This window comes from Saccoglossus kowalevskii, chromosome 1 (genome assembly GCF_978046115.1).
Source record: "Saccoglossus kowalevskii chromosome 1, keSacKowa6.1, whole genome shotgun sequence".
In the NCBI taxonomy this organism is placed as follows: Eukaryota; Metazoa; Hemichordata; class Enteropneusta; family Harrimaniidae; genus Saccoglossus; species Saccoglossus kowalevskii.
The window spans coordinates 33924376-33948695 of NC_140641.1; the positions used below are offsets into that span (position 1 = coordinate 33924376).

The 24320-nt window shown below is 33.0% G+C and overlaps 1 protein-coding gene across 1 annotated transcript; it reads left to right on the forward strand.

Moving 5' to 3' along the window:
* Positions 1-1387: 1387 nt before the first annotated feature.
* On the forward strand, positions 1388-24320 carry LOC102803481 (interleukin-1 receptor accessory protein-like 1). The gene is made up of 8 exons (XM_085497605.1): positions 1388-1477; positions 3832-3937; positions 5224-5520; positions 9543-9753; positions 11366-11496; positions 12557-12721; positions 22760-22897; positions 23724-24320. The coding sequence occupies exons 1-8, from the start codon at positions 1475-1477 to the stop codon at positions 24200-24202; spliced, it is 1530 nt and encodes a 509-aa protein (XP_085353731.1). The 5' UTR covers positions 1388-1474; the 3' UTR covers positions 24203-24320.

Genomic DNA, 24320 nt, shown 5'->3' on the forward strand with positions numbered 1-24320 from the left:
ATATTTCTTTCAATTCATGCCGAATAATGATTGATATATTCAACTTTCGACAAAATGGTCATTCAACAAAACGGACTTCCGACGAAATGTTGTGCACCAGATAGCGTCAGCATACATATGTTTGTGGATAATAAAGTCTAGTGATGCAACATTAGAATTGTGCAGGATCCATACAACAGATTTGACCTAACTGGATGAGATTTGAAACGCTTACCTAACAGTACGCCTACATTACAGTGAAAGATTATATGTACCATTTAGGTATTTGTGTAGGCACTATAGCCAGTCCTGAACTCGATGATACATGTAAAATCAGCATGTAAAACCATATATGCCAATCATGTATATATTAAGGCACATAAAATAGACAAAAACATTTATTAAACTTTGCCAATTTTGTCTGAGCTTCATTGTCACACATACTGCCAGCACAACAAGCCCGTTTCCTACATCTTTATAATCATTTGTAAATTTCAATGGCAGTTGAATCCAACCAGCTAATCAACAAGTGCAATGTGCAAAAACGTCAGATAATTGAAAACATTACCGTAATCCAATGTTGTTCTATCAGTTATAAATATATTAGATATTGAATCATCACTTCTGCGTCACAATTATTATTTACGAAGCTCCTCTTCAGGTAGCCCCAGAAATTACATTTTGTTGCACAGTCGGTTGAGATCCATTTCTCGTTACAGAATGCAATTCAGTGTTTACCTCTGAACCCTTGGTCTGTACAAAACCTAGATCGATCATTTGGTAAGTCTCTTCTGTTGGCAATCATGTATGTTACATTTGCATCATGGGACCTTGATGCACATAATTTTGTTTTTCAGATCTGATTCAAAATGGCTGACTGGTGGCCATTTTGTTTCAATAAATGTGGTTCTGGAGATGTACCCCTGACTTGCCTTGACCAATCCCATTCAAACTTTAATTTACATTTTACATCTTGTCGTACGTATATATGTTTGACCGTCATAATCGAGATGCCATATGGTGGCCATTTTAATTTTGTTCTGTCATTGCTTCATGCAAGTCCCAGCTTCAATCCAATGCCTGACTTTTACATATGTATTTGTGAGGGCGCTGTTCAGACATCTTGTCACATTTTTAATTTTGCAATTATTCTCATTTATAATTATTCTATTATAAATTATATATTTATTATTCTTACCTGTACAACCTCTATGATGGCCAACATGTAAATTCTTGTCATTTAGCACGTAAAATCTCACAAAGTCTCATGAGATCTGGGTCGTCCATTTTTGTTTTGTGTATGTCAACATTGTAGGTCGTGTACCACTTGGGCATCAATGTTTTAACTGCAGCTAGCTAAACATCAAGTTGTCTTAGGAGCCAATGATTAAGAGAAGGGGACATATAATTCCTGTGATGAACGGTTGGGTTATAGTGTTAAGCATTTTCTGTCTAGAGAATTCTGAGTGCCACTAGTGACTGGCTAGTACATATCATGGTGAGTGCATGAAAATATAGATACATGTAACTTCTTGATGCTGAGGTTATTTACTAGAAACATCACCTCAAAAATCTTCCGTCATGTTTTCTGTTATTATTATTGGCCTGAAAGTATTATTGTTCTTCTTAATGTATATTTAAGTTAGTATTGATGTGTAAATTTTAGTTGTATGTTTTAGGGTTGATCATGTACTTCTAAGGGGAGGGGTTATTTTATTTATGCTTGTATGTATACATTATAATTTTTCGCTGACAATATTGATCCAGGGTTTTTTCTAGAAAAAAACTGCAAGAGGGAGCACTGCAATTCAGCGGTGCCACCAAGTGGGGGAGATAGGGTTCTCCCTACCAGGGTGTGAAGTTTTTGATATTTATTTATTTGTGTAATTTTTGTAGGCAAAATGTTTTTATTTGTAATATTTTACTCATGATTAAAGGTTTTTTTTTTATGTAATAAATCAAACTACTACAGTCGTCATACTGAGGTCACCTGGTATCTTGTTTTTATTTTCTGACCATTCCCACTGGTCATATATTTATTGGTTTTTTATGTATATGTGTCTAACTATGGTGAATGAAAGGTTGTATGTACGTGCATTTTAGAATATGGAGGGGAGGCAAGGGGGTAGCTGGTACGGTTTTACGGGAAATAAAAAGGGTTTTTTACAATTTACAAGGAAAGAAAAGACGTTTTTACAGTTTACAGTGTTAAAAAATGGAACATTGAATGGTCCGAAGAGCTCTCCGTCTCAAATTCTCCGCCATTACTGCGCCGTGTGTAGAGACGCATGCGCATATTACCCTCGTAATGCTCTTCATTCGGTTAGAGGGCCTTTTACGTCTTGACATTCAATTTTGTAGTGAATTTTGTCATCTAGTCGTTTTACAGTTTCTAAAATGTCATTTCCCTGGATTATTTTTACGATTTTTTTATGTGGATGTAAATTCTTGTACGTATCGAGAAAAATGACACATTTTTACAGTGTACGGAAAAAATATTTGATTGATTACGTTGTACGTCTAGCCTGTGATTACAGAATTACGGAATTTATTTTTTCTATTTACGTTGTACGAACAAAAAAATATTGCAATTACGTTGAATGAAAAGGTTACCCTTCCCCCCCCCCTCCCCAATATGGTATTCTCAGGGGCGGACTTTATGGACTTTAACATTATGGTGAAAATAAAGGCTTAAAACTTTGAGAAAACATTACTTTGGGATAATTGTTGAGACTCTCCTTAACAGTGTAACAAGATTAACATTATATGTTCAACATATAAAAATTTGGTTGCTCAGGATTACTTCAAAGTTGAGTTTGTGCTGTTTCCTTGACTTCAGCTGTTTTCTCCGTTCCACAGCAGCATATGCAGAACCCATAGAAATACATCTTAGTAATGTAGCTTTTTGGCGTCTCTGATTCTGTGGAGAAATGAAGCAACAAACACGACAACCCCCAAAAGGAATCTGATGCTATGCATGAATGCTCTGGGACTGTAAAATACCGTAAAATCTGTATTAGAAGCCGCATCCCTAATAGAAGTCGCACCCATTCTTTTTGAACAATTGAGAACCAAAAAATCACCATTTCTCATATGTGTAGATGCTCTAATAGAAGCCGCATTCCCGTTGCATTGTACCATTTTAATAGAAGCCGCGGTTTCTAATACAGATTTTACAGATACTTTATTTTACCTGGAATTAATTTTCACTGAAAAGACTTTTTTGGTGTTTTGTGTGAAATTTATTTTCACTGAATGAATGTAAAATATAGAAAAAAAAGGTATATTCGCTGTATTTTATTTTCACTGAATCATTCCTTCAGCAAAAATAGCGAAAATTAATTCTAAGCGAAAATAAAGTATTTCACAGTGACAAATGTTTTATTTTTTGGCAATATTGAAGAATGTGATTAATTCCTGTTTGCCAATCAATGTGCAAAAATTGTTGAAATTGGTTAGTTTTGGTATATTTTGAATACAATGCTTCTTGATGCCAATATGTTGCCAATTGTACCTGGTGTCAATAAATTCTGATGCCAACTTCAGGTACTGACTAATATACATACAAGGCCTTTTAACCACCTGTAAAAGCTAAATAACTGCTTTCATCATATCAAAACCATTGTCTTGATCAGAAAATAAAATGTTGGCCTGAAAATCAATAGGTCAAAGATATATAATTACTGTGTTTGTTGTTTCAAAGTGTCTACAAATACACAGCTTCTTGTTGAGGTTAATTTAATAAAATTAAGACGATATAATTATATGGATTTTCCCATAAGATGGTTATGATACTCTGTGTATGTTGTCCATATCTATGACTATTAAATTTTCGGAATGATTTCTTCACAGTGTGGTGTCATGAATCTCATATATTCAACAACAGTCTTATGCATTGCAGTGATTCCCCTGGTGGATTGTGTAAACTTTTGTGAAAAGTATGCCATCAATGGAAAAGGTATAAATTATATTTCTCTATATACATACCATTGACTGGTACGTCTGCATATTCGTAGCGATTTGACAGTGTGTCAATTCTGATACCTACATGGTAATGACTAGCAGTTGACCGTCATTGAAATTAACGTTTTTCAACTTGCATTTTGTTTTTTAAGTTCAAATTTTTTTAAGTGGTACAGTTCTTTGCGCCACCTCATGTTTGATGAGTGCTATGTGTGCATTGCTTAGTTGTATTGACATCCAATATTCTGCACACGTCGCACTTCTTCGGAAATTGCGTATTTTTTCGTAAAACAGATCCGGACAATTTAAAAAAAAAAAGGAGATGCGTCCAGAACATTTTGACCTTTGCAGCTGTGTAAGATTTTTAAGAATCGACCAAAATTTAGACAAGTTACAAGTATTAAACTGAATGTCTTAGTATATACCTCAAATAATTTTTGAATATATAATAAGCAACTTTGAACGATATTTCTTGCTGTTGCGGATTTTGTGGAAGGTTTCCAACATTTTTTTGGGAAGGGCATATTACAGCGTTTTAAGCGATCATACCACTTTGTGTGTGAACAGTTTTGATTTTGTGTTCAGGGGTGCCGATATTTATTAGTTGTCTGAGGTATGCAACTTGTGTATCATACATTGTTTACATAAAATTTGAACATAGTTACGTATTGACTCACTTAAACTCTAAACCATATCCACAGGTAATAACTGTATTTCGTTTTGATTAAAAATTAACTAGTCTTGTATTTTTAGTAGTTTGCTATACTCTTCAACAAATACTTGGGTTATATCCTCTTTGTGTCAATATTTATCAACCTTGAAGTGACTGAAGAGCTTCACATGCTGAGATGTACTGTTGTGAGATATTTGGCTACCGGAAATATAAAAACATGAAAACTGTTTAGTTACATGGATCATGATTCTATATTGTCATATTTGACTGGAGTTGATAACCAAGCATAGATGAAAGAAAAAATCAGTAATAAATAAATTAGTAATAAAAGCTAAAATTGAAAATAAACTTTTTGCCCTTACAATTCTATAATTGCCTTCACGTGGCAGATTTTTAACTAAATGGTAACGACCTGAGCTTTTCATGTGACATTAGCTTTGTGTAGGATCATGTTGCCCATGCAATTTAGTCAAAAACAATATATTTCCGTATTTTATTTGATTTTATACAAACAAAAATCACAGCTGTTGCCACTTTAATTGCCTTGTGTGAAATTAATCATCAAAATATTAGTTCTTGTTTTTTTTATAGTTCAAATTCTATTTCAGATGGTGTTTTATCTTTTACAAATCCTGATATGGCTACCCTGGAGTTTGGAACAGCAACACAGGTAAAACGATTGCATTGCTGTGCTGCTGGTTTCACGTCAATTAGATGGTATAAAGATAATGTTCCATATCCATGGAAACTCATAGATCCAGCAGAAACTTATCCTGATATTGAACATAATAATCAGACTCTTATATTTGATCATTTAAATGAATACCTAGATGAAGCCACATATACATGTGATGTTAGTAATGGAACCCAACATATCTCTCATACAAAAAAACTAGAAGTACAAGGTACGTATTGGATTCATATTTATTATTACCATTAGATATGATGCATTCCAAGATAAAATGAATTTTTGTTTTGTTTTTAATAACAATGGGCTGCTGATTACCTTGTCTGTAACAAGGTATATGAGGAGAAATAGTCTGTCCTTGTTGTTGGCATTGTTGTTGACAACTTTTGATTCTGGCTACAATAACTCAAACAAAATATTTCTAATCATCTACAGATTGGGAATCTTATTTATTACTATGAAATGTAAAGTTAAATTTTGATTAACAATTGCAATTTAAAAGATTTGGCTGAAATAAAACATTTGTTAGATGTAGAAATAAGTGGACAGAATAAAGTCATTTATACTGTTGATGATGAGATGTATATACTTACAAAGATTTGTCAATTAGATAATTGTAGTGAACATATGTTGTTTTCATTACAAGAATAAAATAATAAATGTGACAAATACAGTGTTTCCTGCAAATCTGGCTAATATTTGATTTTGCTTGTATATATTAGTGCTCTATTTTTGGGTAACCTTTTTAACAATTCATGCTATATTTAATAAGGGACTTTGAGATTAATACGGTATATATTTGGTATTAATTGGCTAACATTTTTCTTAGATACGTTGCTGTACAGAGTCAAACATATGTAGGGACTTATAAGGTGGTCACATTATATATTTGGTCACACATATAATGTCTTTATAAATATGTTATGCCTAAGGACTGCTTAAAAGTGGTCACTATAGAGGTGGCACCTAGGACTGCTTAAAAGTGGTCACTATAGAGGTGGCACCTAGGACTGCTTAAAAGTGGTCACTATAGAGGTGCCACCTAGGACTGCTTAAAAGTGGTCACTATAGAGGTGCCACTAACACAGGTACTTTTAGATTCGCTGTTATTGAAGATGACAAGGGGATTGTCTGTTGTCCAACAACCATTCTATATTTGACTTCTTCTTGAAAACTATCAGGCCTATGACAAGATTCTGATGTGTTTAACGTGAAACTGTCCCCATGCTTCTATGATACTCGCATATAAATCCTTGACTGGTCAGGAATGCACCTCTAAGACGATCAACTCCCAGAGGTTCTCTATACGGTATTATTTTGTTTTGCAGGATATCCAAATATTTCCATCGATTCATGGTCGTCGGCACACAGACTAGCGATCCTAAGCCGGTAGCTGAAAAATACCCCCACACCATGGCGCTTCCACCACAAAATTTTATTTTAGGTTTAATACATTTCAACTTATACTCTTCACCTGGTCTCAGACATACAAATAGTCTTTCACAGCTACAAAACACTGTAAACTTTGATTTGTCGACCAGATAACTTGCGCCAGGAGTCCAGTTGATGTGTTGTCTGGGCAAATTGCAACCACACTGTGATTTGTCAAGGTTGTAGTTTTTTTTGGACTCCCGTGTGCGAAGCACAAAAAGGGAGTCTTTGCAGTTAGTGTGTCTGTATATGTGTATGTGTGTGTGTGTGTGTGTGTGTGTATGTGTGTCCGTCTGTTCCACTGATATCTCAAGAACCATACATCAGTTTTTGATGAAACTTGGTGCATAGATGCTCTGGGCCAATGCGCAGATTTGATTAGGTTTTGGTAAAAATCCATGCATATTAATTACCTAATTTGCATGATAATTAGCTGATTTTTGGCTGTTTCATGACTGTTCCACTGATATCTAAAGAACCATTCATTGGATTTTGATGAAACTTGGCACACAGATGCTCCAAACTAATGCGCAGATTTGATTAGTTTTGGGTAAAAATCTGTGCAATATTAATTACCTAATTTGCATAATGATTAATCAATTTTCGGCTTTTCCACTGATATCTCAAGTACTAATCATCACATTTCAATGACACTTGGTACATAGATGTCATAGGACACTGCACAGACCTGATAGTTTTTAGGGTAATACGAGTACATATTAATTACCTAATTAGCATAATTAATTATATTTCAGCTTTTGATATTTCAAGTAGTAATCATCACATTTCAATGAAATTTGGTACATAGATGTGATAGGACACTGCACAGACCTGATAGTTTTTTGGGTAATATCAGTAGATATTAATTACCTAATTAGCATAATTAATTCATTTTCAGCTTTTGATATTTCAAGTAGTAATCATCACATTTCAATGAAACTTGGTACATAGATGTCATAGGACACTGCACAGACCTGATAGTTTTTAAGGTAATATGAGTACATATTAATTACCTAATTTGCATAATTAATTAATTTTCAGCTTTTGATATTTAAAGTAGTAATCATCACATTTCAATGACACTTGGTACATAGATGTCATAGGACACTGCACAGACCTGATAGTTTTTAAGGTAATACGAGTACATATTAATTACCTAATTTGCATAATTAATTAATTTTCAGCTTCTGATATTTTAAGTAGTAATCATCACATTTCAATGAAATTTGGTACATAGACATCATAGGACACTGCACAGACCTGATAGTTTTAGGCTAATATCAGTATATATTAATTAGCTAATTTGCATAATTAATTAATTTTCAGCTTTTGATATTTCAAGTAGTAATCATCACATTTCAATGACACTTGGTACATAGATGTCATAGGACACTGCACAGACCTGATAGTTTTTAAGGTAATACGAGTACATATTAATTACCTAATTTGCATAATTAATTAATTTTCAGCTTCTGATATTTCAAGTAGTAATCATCACATTTCAATGAGACTTGCTACATAGATCTTCTAGGATTATGCAGAGACCTAATTAGTTTTAATTGGGTATTAATTACCTAATTTGCATAATGTTCCACTGATATATAAAGAACCACAAATTGGATTTTAATGAAACTTTTAAAGAGAACTATGCAGAAACCCAATTAGTTTTTGGTAAATATTTATGCTTATTAATCTCCTAATTAACATAATTAATTAACACTGATATCTCAATTACTGATCATCACATTTGAATAAAATTTGGTACATAAATGCTCTAGGACAATAGACAGGCCTGATTAATTTTGGGTTAAAATTTGTTCATATTAATTCTCTAATTAGCATAATAATTCATAATTTTTTTGCTCTGTTCTGTTCATATTAGTTACCTGATGTACATAATTAGTTTTCAGCTTTTCTATCAATATCTCATGTACAAGTAATTTTGAATTAATTTTTAATGTGTCTTCAATACTCTCAGCACACGGGAGTTCTTTCTAAGCTTTCTTTGATTTTCTTTAGCAATTAAACAACCTTGAAGATTACCATCCTTATATAGCCTTGATTTTATTGTGCTCAAACTCAATCTTTTCCCAGTGAGTTGATTAAGATTGGCATGCAGATCACTAGTGGTGTGAAATCGATTCGCTAAACTAGACTGGATGAGTAGCCGGTCTTCATGTTCAGAATTTTTATGATATGCAAATGATATGCAAATGAGCATGCTCCCATAGAGTTAACCATGAGGATTTTCGCTTACTAAAAAAACGTCTACACAAATCAACCATTTTATTTTGAATGAAATGCACTAATTCATCCTAAATTTAGTATATTTTAATATATTTTAAAGAATATTTATTTACCGGAATTGATATTTTTATTTACGAAAACGATCAAATGACATGTGTGTATATATAACGTTTTAATATTATTGGTTGAGTAAAGATGTTGCCACCTTGACCATTTTGAATCTGATCTGAATAGCAAAATGACAAAATATGTTCATGTACGGACGAGATCCACTTCTTGAAAAGAGAAGCATTATTTTTTAATATATTTTTGAAATTAAAATTACCACTGGTTGGCCATTTAGAATTAATTGAACATATTTATGCATGATATGTTTGTGAAGTTTGAAAGTATCAGTGTAGGCTTCTCCGAGATACCGGTGGAGATGCAAACACAGAAAGATGCACAAGAATTCAATTCTGTGTTTTTGAAAAGACTAAATATTGTATTGATTGTTACATACTTGAAAGATCTGCCACATTCCTTGACTGAATCCATAATTCTTGTGTCCTTCTATGACAGATGCAGAATTTTTAGATCCTCCAATATGGTCATTCACCCCACGCTGTCAAGATTATAAAACACTTCCTGGTGCAAATGTTACTTTTTTTTGTGAGTTTTACGTTGGACAAGGAGACTACAACCTGGTTGAGTTTCGGAAAGAAAATAAAACTGGTACTTATTTCATTGAGGAGCTAGATAATCAGACTTACAGCACATATACTACACAAAGGTAAGTATTAGAATAAAGTATGTTGAAAAGTTAATGTGTGAACCTTGGTCACTCTAGTGAACGCAACGATGATGTAAGAATTTTGATAACAGTGGCGTTTATTTTAAAGATATTGGCACATGTCGAGACCCAGCCGAGTCGGCATGTGCCAAAATGTGACTGAAGCGGTAAGTGCCGAAAAAAACTTATCTCATTGATAGATGCTTGAGACTGAAACTCGGCACATGCCGAGATGAACCAAAATCGCGCCCTCGTGGTGAATTTCTACTGATTCATACTATATAAGGTCAGATACTGTAGTAATGGATGCAAACTGTCATCAGCAAATGCGAATTTATATTTTTTCTTGCAATGCTACATCTACATGGAAAATAATTGTTATTCACATTTTTTGCTGCATATGTGCACAATGACTCGTAATAAATACCATAACAACAAATAAATTACATTGTGTATTATCATTATTATATGCGTATTGTTTTTTCATGATTTCGGAACAAGCCGAGTGGGTCTCAACTGATGTGAACGCAACTGCTGTATAATCACTCTCCAATCAGGAAACAATTTTCAACACATGTCGAGATCCTGTAATGTGAACTTAGCAATTGTGAAAAGTTAGTGTGTGAACCTTTGTCACTTTGGTGAACACAACGATGATGTAAGAACTCTGATATCCTGAAAAGTTACAGGTCGATTATGTCGTACAATGTAAACTTAAAACATGAAAACTCGCGTATCAAAATAAAGAGGGACACACACAAGTTATCAGATTGTGGGTTAGCGGTGAAGTGCCACTTTTATCAGCTCATGACAACATGATTATGTAACCCTAACTCCATGAATAAAAGTACAAGAAATGCATAGCAAAGTCAGAGATACCCTAACTCCATGAATAAAAGTACAAGAAATGCATAGCAAAGTCAGAATATACATCATAAGCGATGAACTCAACTTGACCTTTTGATGTGTCGCTTTCTAACTGTGTTTTACAATAGTAAAGAAATTTCACAAAAGTACTATTGCTACTCATCTATAGTCAAATTTTGGTCGCTAGTCAGTAATTTGGTGATGTCATAATGATTTTATTGGGACCAGAGATTGAATGTGGGAACACTGTTCAGTGAATACTATCGCATGATGTATGAGCATATATTCCTGGTCATCACATTGTATTTAAACGATAAAAGGATAGCAAATAAATATGATACAGCCAATCTGCATTTCAGGCGAAAGCCATTGATGAAATAAACACGATTCAAAGAAATGGTCAATGCCACATCACTTTGTTCCATTTTTAGTTTTGTCGTTATGTAACTCAGGTCCATGCTCTGATAAGGTGACTTGACTGCTATACACAATAATACTTCAGAGCATTAGTGTTATCAGCTTGTAAATCAACTACAAGGGTTTCTGTAAACTGAATTGGGCCTTTAAAATGTTTGCCATCTTGAATTCTTAACCAGTTTGTTAATTCAACAAAATATTCCAATTCATATTGCTTTAAACTGATAGAAATATGGTGATGAAAGGTTGCAATAAAGATATTATTATAAGAACCCTAAATCAAGTATTTTTGGAGCAAGTAAATAATCCAAATTGTTCCTTATTGCAGGGATAAAGGTGCCTATCAGGGTGTTGGCTTAATCATTTCTAATGTTAAAAAGAACACTTATGGTAAATATATTGCCAAAGCTGCTAATGGACATGGCGATGTTTACGTACCTCTAACATTAAAGTATGGTGGTAAGTAGCATTGTGTCAATACTGGGTATAGTCATTTCCAAATCAATACTTGGTTGAACCATGGACGTACTAACACAGGATGAACCACTGACCAATTTCCTTTGATCTATCTGTTTTGCCAATGATTATTTTGAAGTAATAAATAAACACTGATGTTTACTTTTAATTACACTTAAAAACGTAATTGCGTAGCCGGGTGATCCCTAAATCTGTTTACACAGTGCGTTCGGTAGTTCTCGAAGCAAGTTAAAGCAAAGATTTAAAAAACCATAAAGAAAATACTGTAACTTACCCGATTGTCAACAAACTTCTGTCGATCTGATTTATTTCCGGTGTTTGAAAGGTCACCTGGGGAACTGCGCATGCTACGATCGCTGTTTTAAATTGCGTATTGAAATTGGTAAATGGTATGAAATATAACATTTTTCATGCGATGTACGTACACACCCCTTTTAATGAGGGCAACACTCATCCAATTACTTTGATTTTGTTTTATCATGTTTTATCTGAATGTTTATTGGTCAGACAAAGGTTTGAACATATTATAACACCACAAGTAAACTTTCTGGTGTGCTTTTTTACTCTATTTAACTCCATGGTAGGACATACGTGTTCACCCATATGCAATTACTGTTTTCTTGAACAAGTCTTGAAATGATGTTACAATGAGGCAGTGTTCTCTTTTGGTTGAAAACAATGGAATATAAGTTACTGAAAAAAATGTCTTGCTTTGCTTATCAAATTTCTGAATGCATTTTATGTATTTGAAAATAATCCTGACTACTTGCATTAAAAAAATCCTCTCACTACTGTTATTCTGTGGAGGGAAAAAATATTCACTTTGTTGAATTTGAAATAAAAATGTTTTCAACACATTTTGGTTTAAACTGGAAAAATCCACTGAGCATGTTTTTTTGGAGTCTGACCTTGAAATATGATACATGAAAAAGATGCTATTATTTCTAATCATCCATGTGCTGCGAGACATCATAGAATATCTCAATCAACAAGTAACCAGTACAAATTTTTAACAAGAATCACACATTTGATTGTATTATAGATCCAAATGCAGAACCTCAAAGCCCATATTTATATATATTGATTATAATTGGTGTCATCATTATATTTATCTTGCCACTCGGACTACTTATACGATACAAATTTGGACTTGATATCCAACTTTTATGGAAATACAAGATTAGGAAAGTAGACACTGATGGTAAGTGCATTTACTATTGATGATGACTCAACATTTTTTCAAGACACTTAATGATCAGCTCAATTGTCATTACTTGCTTCAATAGAAGATGAGGTAATGATGTATCATATATGCATGAGTAGGAGGTAATATTAGGCCAACCTATAAAAAAAATTACTTTTGTACACATTATTAACTGCAATACATGTATACCGTATTTCCTCCATTAGAAGCACATCTCTAATAGAAGCACATTTAACCTGAAAATATTGTTTATCTGTATTCTATTTGTGGCGCGTTCCCCTGAAGTTGGAAGTGTTATCTAAAGCACGTTTACAGTGTCAATGGATTACATTAAAACAAACTTGTTAACATATATACGCGTAATATACACATCTAAAACATGGTCAAAACAAATTATTTACAGAAAAGCATTACAGTAACGATATTCTCTTTAAAAGGATGTGGTGAAAAGAGCTGTTTGGTTATATTTTGCACTAAGTTTATAAATTGAACAGTGGAAAGAAATGTCCACATTTGCCAATTACATAAGTGCATGTGCTTCTAATAGAGGAAATATGGTATTCATTTTTGCAGTCAGTGCATCTGTATGTGTGTGTGTACGTCTGTTCCACTGATAACTCAAGAATCATATGTTAGTTTTTGATAAAATGCATATATGCTTTGGGATAATGGGCAGATTTGATTAGGTTTTGCTTAACAATCCACCCATATTAATTACCTAATTTGCATGATAATTAGCTAATTTTTAGCTGTTCCATGACTGTTCCACTAATATCAATAGAACCACTCATTGGAACTTGGTACATAGATGATGTGGACTAATGCACAGATGTGATTTGTTTTTGGTAAAAGTCTATGCATATTAATTACGTACTTTGCATAACAATTAGTCAATTATGGGCTTTTCCACTGATAACTCCAGGACTAATCATCACATTTCAATGAAACTTAGTACATAGATGTCATAGGACAATGCATAGACTTAGACATAGACATAATCGGTTTTAGGTTAAAAATATTTGCATATTAATTACCTAATTATCTATATCTCATCATCTATATTCTGTATATATCTCATCTTTTCTCAATGAATCTTGGTACATATATACTCTTAAGACAATGCCAAGATCTAATTAGTTAAACTAACTTTGAACCACAGTAGATAAAGAGTGGGTGAGCCGATTCAATTGAAATTTAAACATCTTGTTCAAATGAACCTCACGCAAAGGAATGTGTCTGTGCTTTTTAAAAAAAAAATTATTTGGTCACGAGTTATTCACGTTAGACTATCGAAAATGCGTGTTTTGAAAAAATAAATAAAAGAATAACCTAAAAATGAACTGCTCATGCAGCATCAAACACTTGCACGGTACGCAAACTAAACACCCATTGTTTTAACCATTCAGTGCGTAAATCCAATTTTTTATTTCAAAGTTGCAAGGCTAAGAAGGACAAAACTAAGAAATGAGTCTTTCTGGGGGAAAAACAGGTCAGTTGCTGGAAATTTTCAAAACCCTTTTTTCACATCACCAATTTTGGATGCATATCTAATGATATAAATACAAACTTACCACAAAGAGTGTTATTGTTAGCCAGAAAAAAGAAGTTAAAATGAGAGACCATAAACATGAGTCGAACAGTAACATGATTTGATGATCACCTGCACTACTACCCTAGTATTTAAACTTAGAAATCCATGTTGTATTTGTATACTGTAAAACCATTTATTTGGCAGGGAAACTGTTCATGGATTTATTTTAGAGGATTTTGCGAAAATAACATAATTAAAAGCCAGTGAATAATTATTGCATTTACAGTACGGTAAGTGGTGTTTGAATGTGCTATGACAGCGCCCTCACACTCCATGGATAATTTTTTTTTTAAAACAGTCACATGACAATCAACAATCTTCCATGATAACAATCGATAAGTTTAATAACAACAAGTTACATGACAACAGTATCACATGACAACAGTAATCACATAACAGTAATCACATAACAACAGTAATCACATGACAACAGTATCACATGACAACAGTAATCACATGACAACAGTATCACATGACAATAGTATCACATGACAACAGTATCACATGACAATAGTATCACATGACAACAGTATCACATGACAATAGTATCACATGACAACAGTATCACATGACAACAGTAATCACATGACAACAGTATCACATGACAACAGTAATCACATGACAACAGTAAACTATTTGAAGGTTTCAGTTGTCAGAATATGTCATCAGATCTATCTTGTTTGGTAATTGTTATATTCAATGAAACATAGTCCTCCAAATTTTGATTGATCACATCGCTGCTTGATAGATGATTGTTTGATTCAGTTTGAGACATAGTATAAATATCTTATCAGAGTATAAACTGATACAGCCAACAATCAGAGGTACATGTTATATAGAGTTAGGCACATTTAACATTACACAAACAAATATCTGAAGGTGGGTCTTGTTAAGTGCCCCAGATGTCACCCCTGGACTTCAGTGGATAAGTATCAGGGTGATGAATGAACAGGTATTGTTTGTGGGACAATAAATTATTAACACAACAAACTGTGTGACATCATGGTCATTAAAATGGTGTTTAAAATGGGAACAGCATGTCACTTACTGAGATATGAATACAAACCAAATATCACATTATAATACACAGACATTTAACATGCACCGTGGAAGAAAACACTTTAATTCACGAGGCAATGTCTTACAATATCGACAACAAATCAAAGTAGGCAACAACAATCAGTCAAATAACTGGTGTTGATAATATACATGATTACTGGAAGGGGGATGGTAAAAGTGTGAAGGAAGTTTTATAAAAAATAGAAGATGATTATTCAAAAAAGTGGAAAAGTGACATTAATTTAGAAAAATCTGATTCAGGAACAACAAACTTAGCACCCACAGGAAGTTTAAAACACACTTCAAAATGGAAAAGTATTTGATAGATGTGAATAATTCAAAATATAGAAAATGTATTTGTAAATTAAAAATTAGTGACCATCAGCTTATGATTGAGAAAGGGGGGTATACTAGACCAAAAACAAAACTGGAACACAGAATCTGCACAAGATGTGACAATAACTCAGTTGAGGATGAGTACCATTGCATTATGGACTGCCCACAGCACAATAAAATGAGGCAGATACTTTTTACAGACTTACATAAGGATAATCCTAATTTTACTTCAATGGATCATCCCGATAAATTTATTTACATTATGACAAACTGCCACATTAAGCTTGGTGTGTTTATAATGCAAACAGGTGTGTATGTATTAATAAAACACCTGATTCTGTACTACCTTGTAATTGCCTTTTAATTAATCTGTTATTTTAATTTTTTGATTATCCTCTTTACTTTTTTTTTTATTTTACTTGACTATGTTCATCTTCTATAGAAAGAATAATGTCAATAAAGTTATCTTATCTTTATCCCTCATAGACGTTCAAATGGTGAATCCCAGAATAGTGATTATTTGCATGACAATGTAATAATCAGACCACTAATGCTGTCTGATGAGATTTGGGGGATTTTTAAGCACAATGTCTTCCCTTGTAAAGTTATTCAACTGTGTAATTTGAGATGCTGTACAGTGCAACCATATCCACTGATGTCTACAATTCTGTAACTCAGTAATATAGAATTTTCTCAGCGCATCCAGTCAACAGTTGCATTAACTATAATGGATGCTTTTTTCTAAACTCAAAATCACAGGTCATAAATAAAATAAGGTATTAGAATGGTCATATATATTTAGTTCCACTGTTGATACTTAGTATATATGTACCTTTCAAGATGTCTTTAATTTTGATATTTTCGACTTTGAAAAACTTGCCTGTCCTGCTAAAAATTCACCAGCCCACACATAGTGTGAGAATTCGCTAAATCATGCATCGTTCATGGATTGTTGTTGTTTATACCTATTTTACATGTCAAAATGGTCAGATCAGATCTCTAGGTACATAATTTTGAAAACAATCATGCATCCTCAGACATTTTGTAATTTTTGTAAAAAGTAATATTTTTTTATTTTCTCAAAAAATCTACCCGACCACAGAGCTAGTAACTTAAGATTTTCACCAGTCCTACTGAATAATTACCTGTGCCGGGCGTATGGTCGGGCAGTAATTTCAAACACTGTATAGGTACTACAGATGGACCTCTATCAGATTTGTTGATTTTCTAATGATATCTTCAGTTTATTAATTGAAATGTGCATTGCTAACAGTGGGGCTATCTCAGCCAAGAGTCTACTAGTGTATGAATTGGTATGAATGATTGTTTTACAATAAACAATTTCCAAAAATGTTGCATGATATTTATTTTATTTATTTATTGACACAACACTGACTTTGGAAAGTACAGCAGTAAGACCATTGAAACTACAAGACAATAAAAACAAAAATTATTAACAGTGAAAGATAAAAAGTGGACACAAATTACAAATTTACATTTACAAATTACAAGATTCACTGGGAATTAAACATACAAAAATGTACAATATATGTATAATTATACTCCTACTATGAGGTGTTGCTGTTAGTGTTAATAAATTGTGCCTTATTGATCTGTGTATTGCAAAGACTGATTATAAAGATAAATTTACTAAGAACTGACAAGTTACTGAAATTATTTATTTATGGAATTAAGCTGTCAAATGAAATCTGTGAGATGTAGTTTAATTGTCTAATAAAGGCAATTTCATCATATCGAAACTGAAAAACATATCTCACTCGCTCACAGGAGATAGATTTCAATTGTTGCTATATCTGTAAGCATTGTACAGTTTTGTTAAGAATTGAAAGCCTGGGAAATCCCACCCAGTCATGTGTTTCTAATCATTATATATGCATGACTTGTAACGCAGGGCCTGACCTCTATTATGTGAATGCATCGCTGAATTGAATGGAAAACAGAAATGAAACCTTTTACTGTGTTGTCTAAGGGTTCATTGCACGTTCGTAGTTTTATTCCTGGTGGTGATTTTTGTCTCCCCCTTGTGCGAACCACACAATGTTTTTAGTCCCAGTCGGACGGAGTTTAAAACGAGGACTTGTGTTTTGGGTTATGTTCGTGTGTTCATTCGCCCGTCTGTCTATGCGTTCGTCATCATATCTCAGAGACGCCTGGACAGATTTTCTTCAAAGCTGGTACAAAGACAAGTCATAATGGGAGACATGTGCACATTGATTTATTTTTGATTTGGTTGACCTTTGACTGACTGGTGGCCATTTTTGTCCCAAAAAACGCCAAAATCAACATTTGTCATCAACTGATGCACATTTTTTTTTTTCGTGATTCGATTCAAAATGGCCACCAGTCCGCCATTCTGCTCATTTAACAGAGACTGTTGTGCAGATTATGGTTAAATATTGTAAAAAGGCAAGAAATAATGGGTTAAATGTTGTTTTCAGTTATTTTTCGTTTTCAGCAAAATTTAGCTGAATGTTTTCATCAAAAACAAATAAAATCACAAAATTCAAACGTGTCATTAAATGTTATTTAGACAAGCCTTGACCAATTACATTCAAACTTGGCATTGACATCAGTCATGGTGGATTACTGATGCACATCACTGTTTTTTGTGATCTGATTCAAAATAGCTGACTGGTGGCCATTTTGTTTTTTTAAGAGTGTTCTGCCCAATTTTACAGAGATGATTTTACAGATTGGGTGTAAATTTGGTACAAAGGCAAGATATAATAGGTTAAATGTTGTTTTTAATTATTTTGGGATTTCAATGAAATTTAGTGAAATTGCGGCCATTTTTATGAAAAATGAATAAAATTGCAAAATTTGAACATGTCATCAACTGTTAGCAAACCTGATGGCACAACAGTGTGCATGTTGATTATTGATCAATCTTCTATGAATCCTAATTAACCAATCAGTGCAAGTAATGTGAACTTGATGGGAGCACAGTGTGCATGTTGATTATTGATCAAGCATCAATGTTCTATGACTAATTAACCAATCAGTGAAAGTAATGTGGACTTGATGGCATCACAGTGTGCATGTTGATTATTGATCAAGCATCATGTTCTATGAATCCTAATTAACCAATCAGTGAAAGTAATGTGGACTTGATGGCACCATAATGTGCATGTTGATTATTGATCAAGCATTGTGTTAATATGCTAAATACTATCCCAATATTTAAACATAATCTGACTATGCTTTTCATTGTTTGACAAAGTCACTAAAAACATGATGGGGACTGTCATTGACAATGACGTGTTGCAGTTAGTATGCGTGAATTCAACATTGTGATGACTTTCATTCAATAACAGACATAACAAGTGACAACAGCTTGACTAAGTGACGAACCTCACTATTATTATTTAATCAAATTTATTTTAAGTTTGTGCAGCTTAGGTTTAGTAAGAGCAAATTATATGATGTTGTTTTTACTTTTTTGCATTTTTATTTTATTAAAATGCAATGCCATAAAGAGTTGCTCTTTTATCCAACCATATTTCAACTATATTAAAGTTGAATCAAATTTATTTTAACCAATTATGAGATTTCAGTGAAAAACTTGGTACCATAGATGCTCTGGGATAATATGCAGACTAGTTTGGTTTTTGGTTGAAATCTGAGGATATGAATAACCTAATTACCCAATTTTAAGCATTTTCACCACCAAACAGAATTAATGAAACTTGATACATAGGTGGTCTGACATTATGTGCAGACCTGATTAGTCATTTTGAAGCTTTTTCACTGGTTTTTCAAGTACCATTTAACAGATTTCAATTAAATTTGTTACATAGATGCTGTGGGATAATGCACAAACCAAATTAGTTTTTGGTTAAAATCTGTGCATCTTAATGATCTAATTTGCATATTAAGTAGCCAATTTCATGCTGTACATCTCACTTTTTTCTCAAGAACTACCTAATTGTTTCATGTGACTTAATTAGTATGCATAACTGTAATGTATTAAGCACTGCTGTAGATATAAACATTCTAGTGTTATAATGAAGGCATTTGACAGAAGATATGATGAATATGTTATCTCATTAATATGCATAACTGTAATTTCTGACAAGAGATATGACTAACATCGGATGACCATATACATTGTATGGTCATGTGACCAGATTTAAGGATAGGATTTTATTTGGCACGTATACAATACAGAGCTAGTGTAAAGTCCAAAATAACACATACAAAATAAGCTAAAACAATTCTAAAATATGAAAAAAAAATTGATTTAAATGGTGCAGATGCGCGACCAGTGCTATAGTATAATGAAGTCATCTTTCAAGAGATGTGACCAATGTATCAGATGACTATATATGGTCATATGACCTAATTAATATGCATAACTGTAATATATTAAGTACTGCTGCATATAGTAACATGCAACCAGTGACACAATGAAGTCATCGGACAAGATATGTGGCCAATGTATCAGATGAATATATATGGTCATGTGACCTGATTAATATGCATAATACGATATCTTCAGTACCGTTGCAGATAGGGACATGCAACTTGGACTATAATTGTGTTGTCAGACAAGATATATAATTCTGTATTTGCCCTATTAAAAGCACATCTGTTCAAAAAAAGGCAAGTCCATTGAATAAATAAGAAAAACAAAGGCAAGTCTATCGTCAAAATAAAAGGTATTTCATTGAATTTGCATGCAATAAATACAATTTGCTTTTTGTTTTGGAGTTCGAAATTTTCTTTGATCAGCTTAATGGTTTGGATGATGACCAGTTTGGGATTGAAATCTGTGAATAATGATATGTAAATTTATAGACAATTTGTATAATGTATATATAGTTGCATCTCAACAATCTGTTTTGTTGAGAAAATTAATATGATCATGTGTATCAATAATTATCTAATTTGCATATTTAATTGAATTCATTCAATATATCCTGATATGTGGTAGGTTTCGATTCAACTTTGTCAAAACAATATTTGCCGATGCATTGTTGAGTTTTAATACTTTTATAGGCCAATTTTAATTAATTTAGATTATTTATCTATTTTATGGCTTCAATCTTTTCCTTCCGTATACAGAAGTTTTTTTCTGAGCTTTCTTTGATTTTATCCAAGACCTATACACAACTACAGAATAAACTAAATGTGCTGGGATTATAACAATTTATAATTTTTCTAATGGTATCCATGTGCATGTACATTATTTATGTTAAGAGTTGTGAAATGTCAAGGGTTGTCATAAACCAGACACCTCAGTCAACATGCGTTTTCATAGTCATTTTAGTACTAATAAATATCCACAGTGCTTTAATGCCAAAATATGGATACAAGGTTAAACATTATGATATGACAAGGATAATATGCAACACTTGTGTAAACATCCTGTTGTCGGTATCGATGAAAGAGTTAGCGTGCGAGGCAAACATGAAACTATATCACTATATTCATCTAGTATAATAGATAGTGGTGGATCGTAGACAAACATGAAACTATATCACTATACTCATCTAGTATAATGGATGGTGGCAAGTCATAGGCAAACATGAAAATATATCACTATATTCATCTAGTATAATAGATAGTGGTGGATCATAGACAAACATGAAACTATATCACTATTCTCATCTAGTATAATAAATGGTGGTAGGTCATAGGCAAACATGAAACTATATCACTATATTCATCTAGTCTAATGGATGGTGGTATGTCATAGGCAAACATGAAACTATATCACTATATTCATCTAGTATAATGGATGGTGGTAAGTCATAGGCAAACATGAAACTATATTACTATATTCATCTAGTATAATAGATGGTGGTAAGTCATAGACAAACATGAAACTATATCTCTATACTCACCTAGTATAATAGATGGTAGTAGGTCATAGGCAAACATGAAACTATATCACTATATTCATCTAGTATAATAGATAGTGGTAGGTCATAGGCAAACATGAAACTATATCACTATATTCATCTAGTATAATAGATAGTGGTAGATTGTAGACAAACATGAAACTATATCACTATACTCATCTAGTATAATAGATAGTGGTGGATCGTAGACAAACATGAAACTATGTCACTATACTCATCTAGTATAATAGATGGTGTTAGGTAATAGACAAACATGAAACTATATCACTATATTCATCTAGTATAATAGATAGTGGTGGATCGTAGACAAACATGAAACTATGTCACTATACCCATCTAGTATAATAGATGGTGTTAGGTAATAGACAAACATGAAACTATATCACTATGTTCATCTAGTATAATAGATGGTGGTAGGTCATAGGCAAACATGAAACTATATCACTATATTCATCTAGTATAATAGATAGTGGTAGATTGTAGACAAACATGAAACTATATCACTATACTCATCTAGTAAAACAGATGGTGTTAGATCATAGGCAAACATGGAACTATATCACTATATTCATCTAGTATAATAGATGGTGGTAGGTCATAGGCAAACATGAAACCATATCACTATATTCATCTAGTATAATAGATAGTGATAGGTAATAGGCAAACATGAAACTATATCACTATATTCATCTAGTATAATAGATGGTGGTAGGTCATAGGCAAACATGAAACTATTCACTATATTCATCTAGTATAATAGATAGTGGTAGATTGTAGACAAACATGAAACTATGTCACTATACTCATCTAGTATAATAGATGATGTTAGGTAATAGACAAACATGAAACTATATCACTATACTCATCTAGTATAATAGATAGTGGTAGGTAATAGGCAAACATGAAATTATACCAATAAACTCATTTAGTATAAATGGGTTCTAGATATTAGGATTGTTATGCAAAGTCAAACTCCTCAAAAGTGCCATACTGCATGATTTAATGGCACAGGAAGCTCCAGTGTTCTTAAAACCTTATAACACATATATTGCCTTGTACCTAAAGGACCTCTCACCTGATAATGTACATACTGACACTAAATATTGTATAACAGTCACTATATAATAACAATGAAAAGCCGTACAACATTTTCACTTATTTTCTTCCTAGGTAAAACATATGATGTGTTCATATCACACATTGGGAGCGAGAAAACCGTAAAGTTTTGTAAAAAACTTTTGGAATACCTGGAAAACAAGTGGGGATTTAAAACTTGCTTAGTTGAGCGGGATCTGCTTGCTGGGGTGGGTAAGTTGAAACATTATCAAGTATGTCATATATCCTGTGTTTGAAAAGTTGGGTTGCCCGAGTTAACTCTGAAATCACATCATAAATATTTTCATCCAATTCCGAGCTGAATCTGATACATCAAAAGAGAGAATTTTGTAATTGCTTACTGTACTGACTTTTCAGATTAATATCGCATAGAACCACAGTCAAGATGTGAAAGCCTTAATTAGCACAAGTATAATAAACAGTCTTGTGCAACAGGACACTAGATCAGTCTCGTCTGTTTAATTAATGTCTTGAGGTACAAATAATACACATTGGTGAATTTCCACTGTACATGTAATTTGCATATTGAGTTACTGTAAAATGACTAAGTTTTCACTTGCTATAAATTTCGCTGATTTATCATTTCAGGCATATTCAGTGGGATTTAAATTCACGGTTTTATCATTTAGATAAATTTTACATATTCACTGGGTTTTAACGTAGCACATTTTCCAGTCAACGAAATAAGCAAAATTGAATAATTAATCCATTTACAGTACCATGTAAGCAGTAGTTCAGTGAATATATTGGAAGTAAATACACTTCTGCAATCAGTGTATTCTCTCTAAACTAGACTAAAGATTTGGTTTTGTTTGGTCAAGATTAAAATATATTGACTATGAAATTATCATGTTAAGACACGACTAGCAAGAAAAAAATTCCAAGTCAAATTGTGCAATTAGTACATGAACTATTGTTGGAAATGAACGCTATTGTTTCACAGAATTCATTTACTTAAGGGCATCTCCATTGAAATTGTGTTACTAAATAATTTTTTCTCACAAAATTGACATTTCAGCCACATGTGACAATATTGTGGAATCAGTGAAAGACAGCAGCTGTTTTCTTCTAGTGTTAACTCCTGATTATATACAAGTTCCACCTGATAATGATCAAATAGTATTAGAAAGTCCTGAATATGTAAAAGAAACTCACTGGCGACCGTACGAGTTTCAAATCGCGCTAGAAGAATCTCTCAAACTTCAAACTCGTATAGTGATCATTAAGTTGGAAAAACTTCCTGCAAATATTAACATGGACCACATGAAAACGTTGAAGCATGTCATTGGTGTCACACGCTGTCTAAAATGGGAACCAAATGCCGGTAGAAAACAAGACAAGTTTTGGAAAAATTTATTGTTCCAGTTGCCAACCAGTTCTAAATGGAGGCCGACATTAGGACAATTAGTGTGCGCAGGACTGAGTGTATTACAACACAAATCAGCAGATGATGAAAAACCATTGAATAGACAATTAAGTGATGAAAGAAGTAGGTAGGGGGAGGGCTCACCAACGGAAGAAATCTCTGCACCATTTTATAGCATATCAAATACGTTAGATACTAGCAGAGAAGGACATTCATATAGCAGTAGTCATGGAGATATACAAATCAAAC

Coding starts and splice junctions, on each gene's coding strand:
- LOC102803481 (XM_085497605.1), top strand. Junction 5,521..9,542: donor AAAAAAACTAGAAGTACAAG/GTACGTATTGGA, acceptor CTTCTATGACAG/ATGCAGAATTTTTAGATCCT. Junction 9,754..11,365: donor AGCACATATACTACACAAAG/GTAAGTATTAGA, acceptor TCCTTATTGCAG/GGATAAAGGTGCCTATCAGG.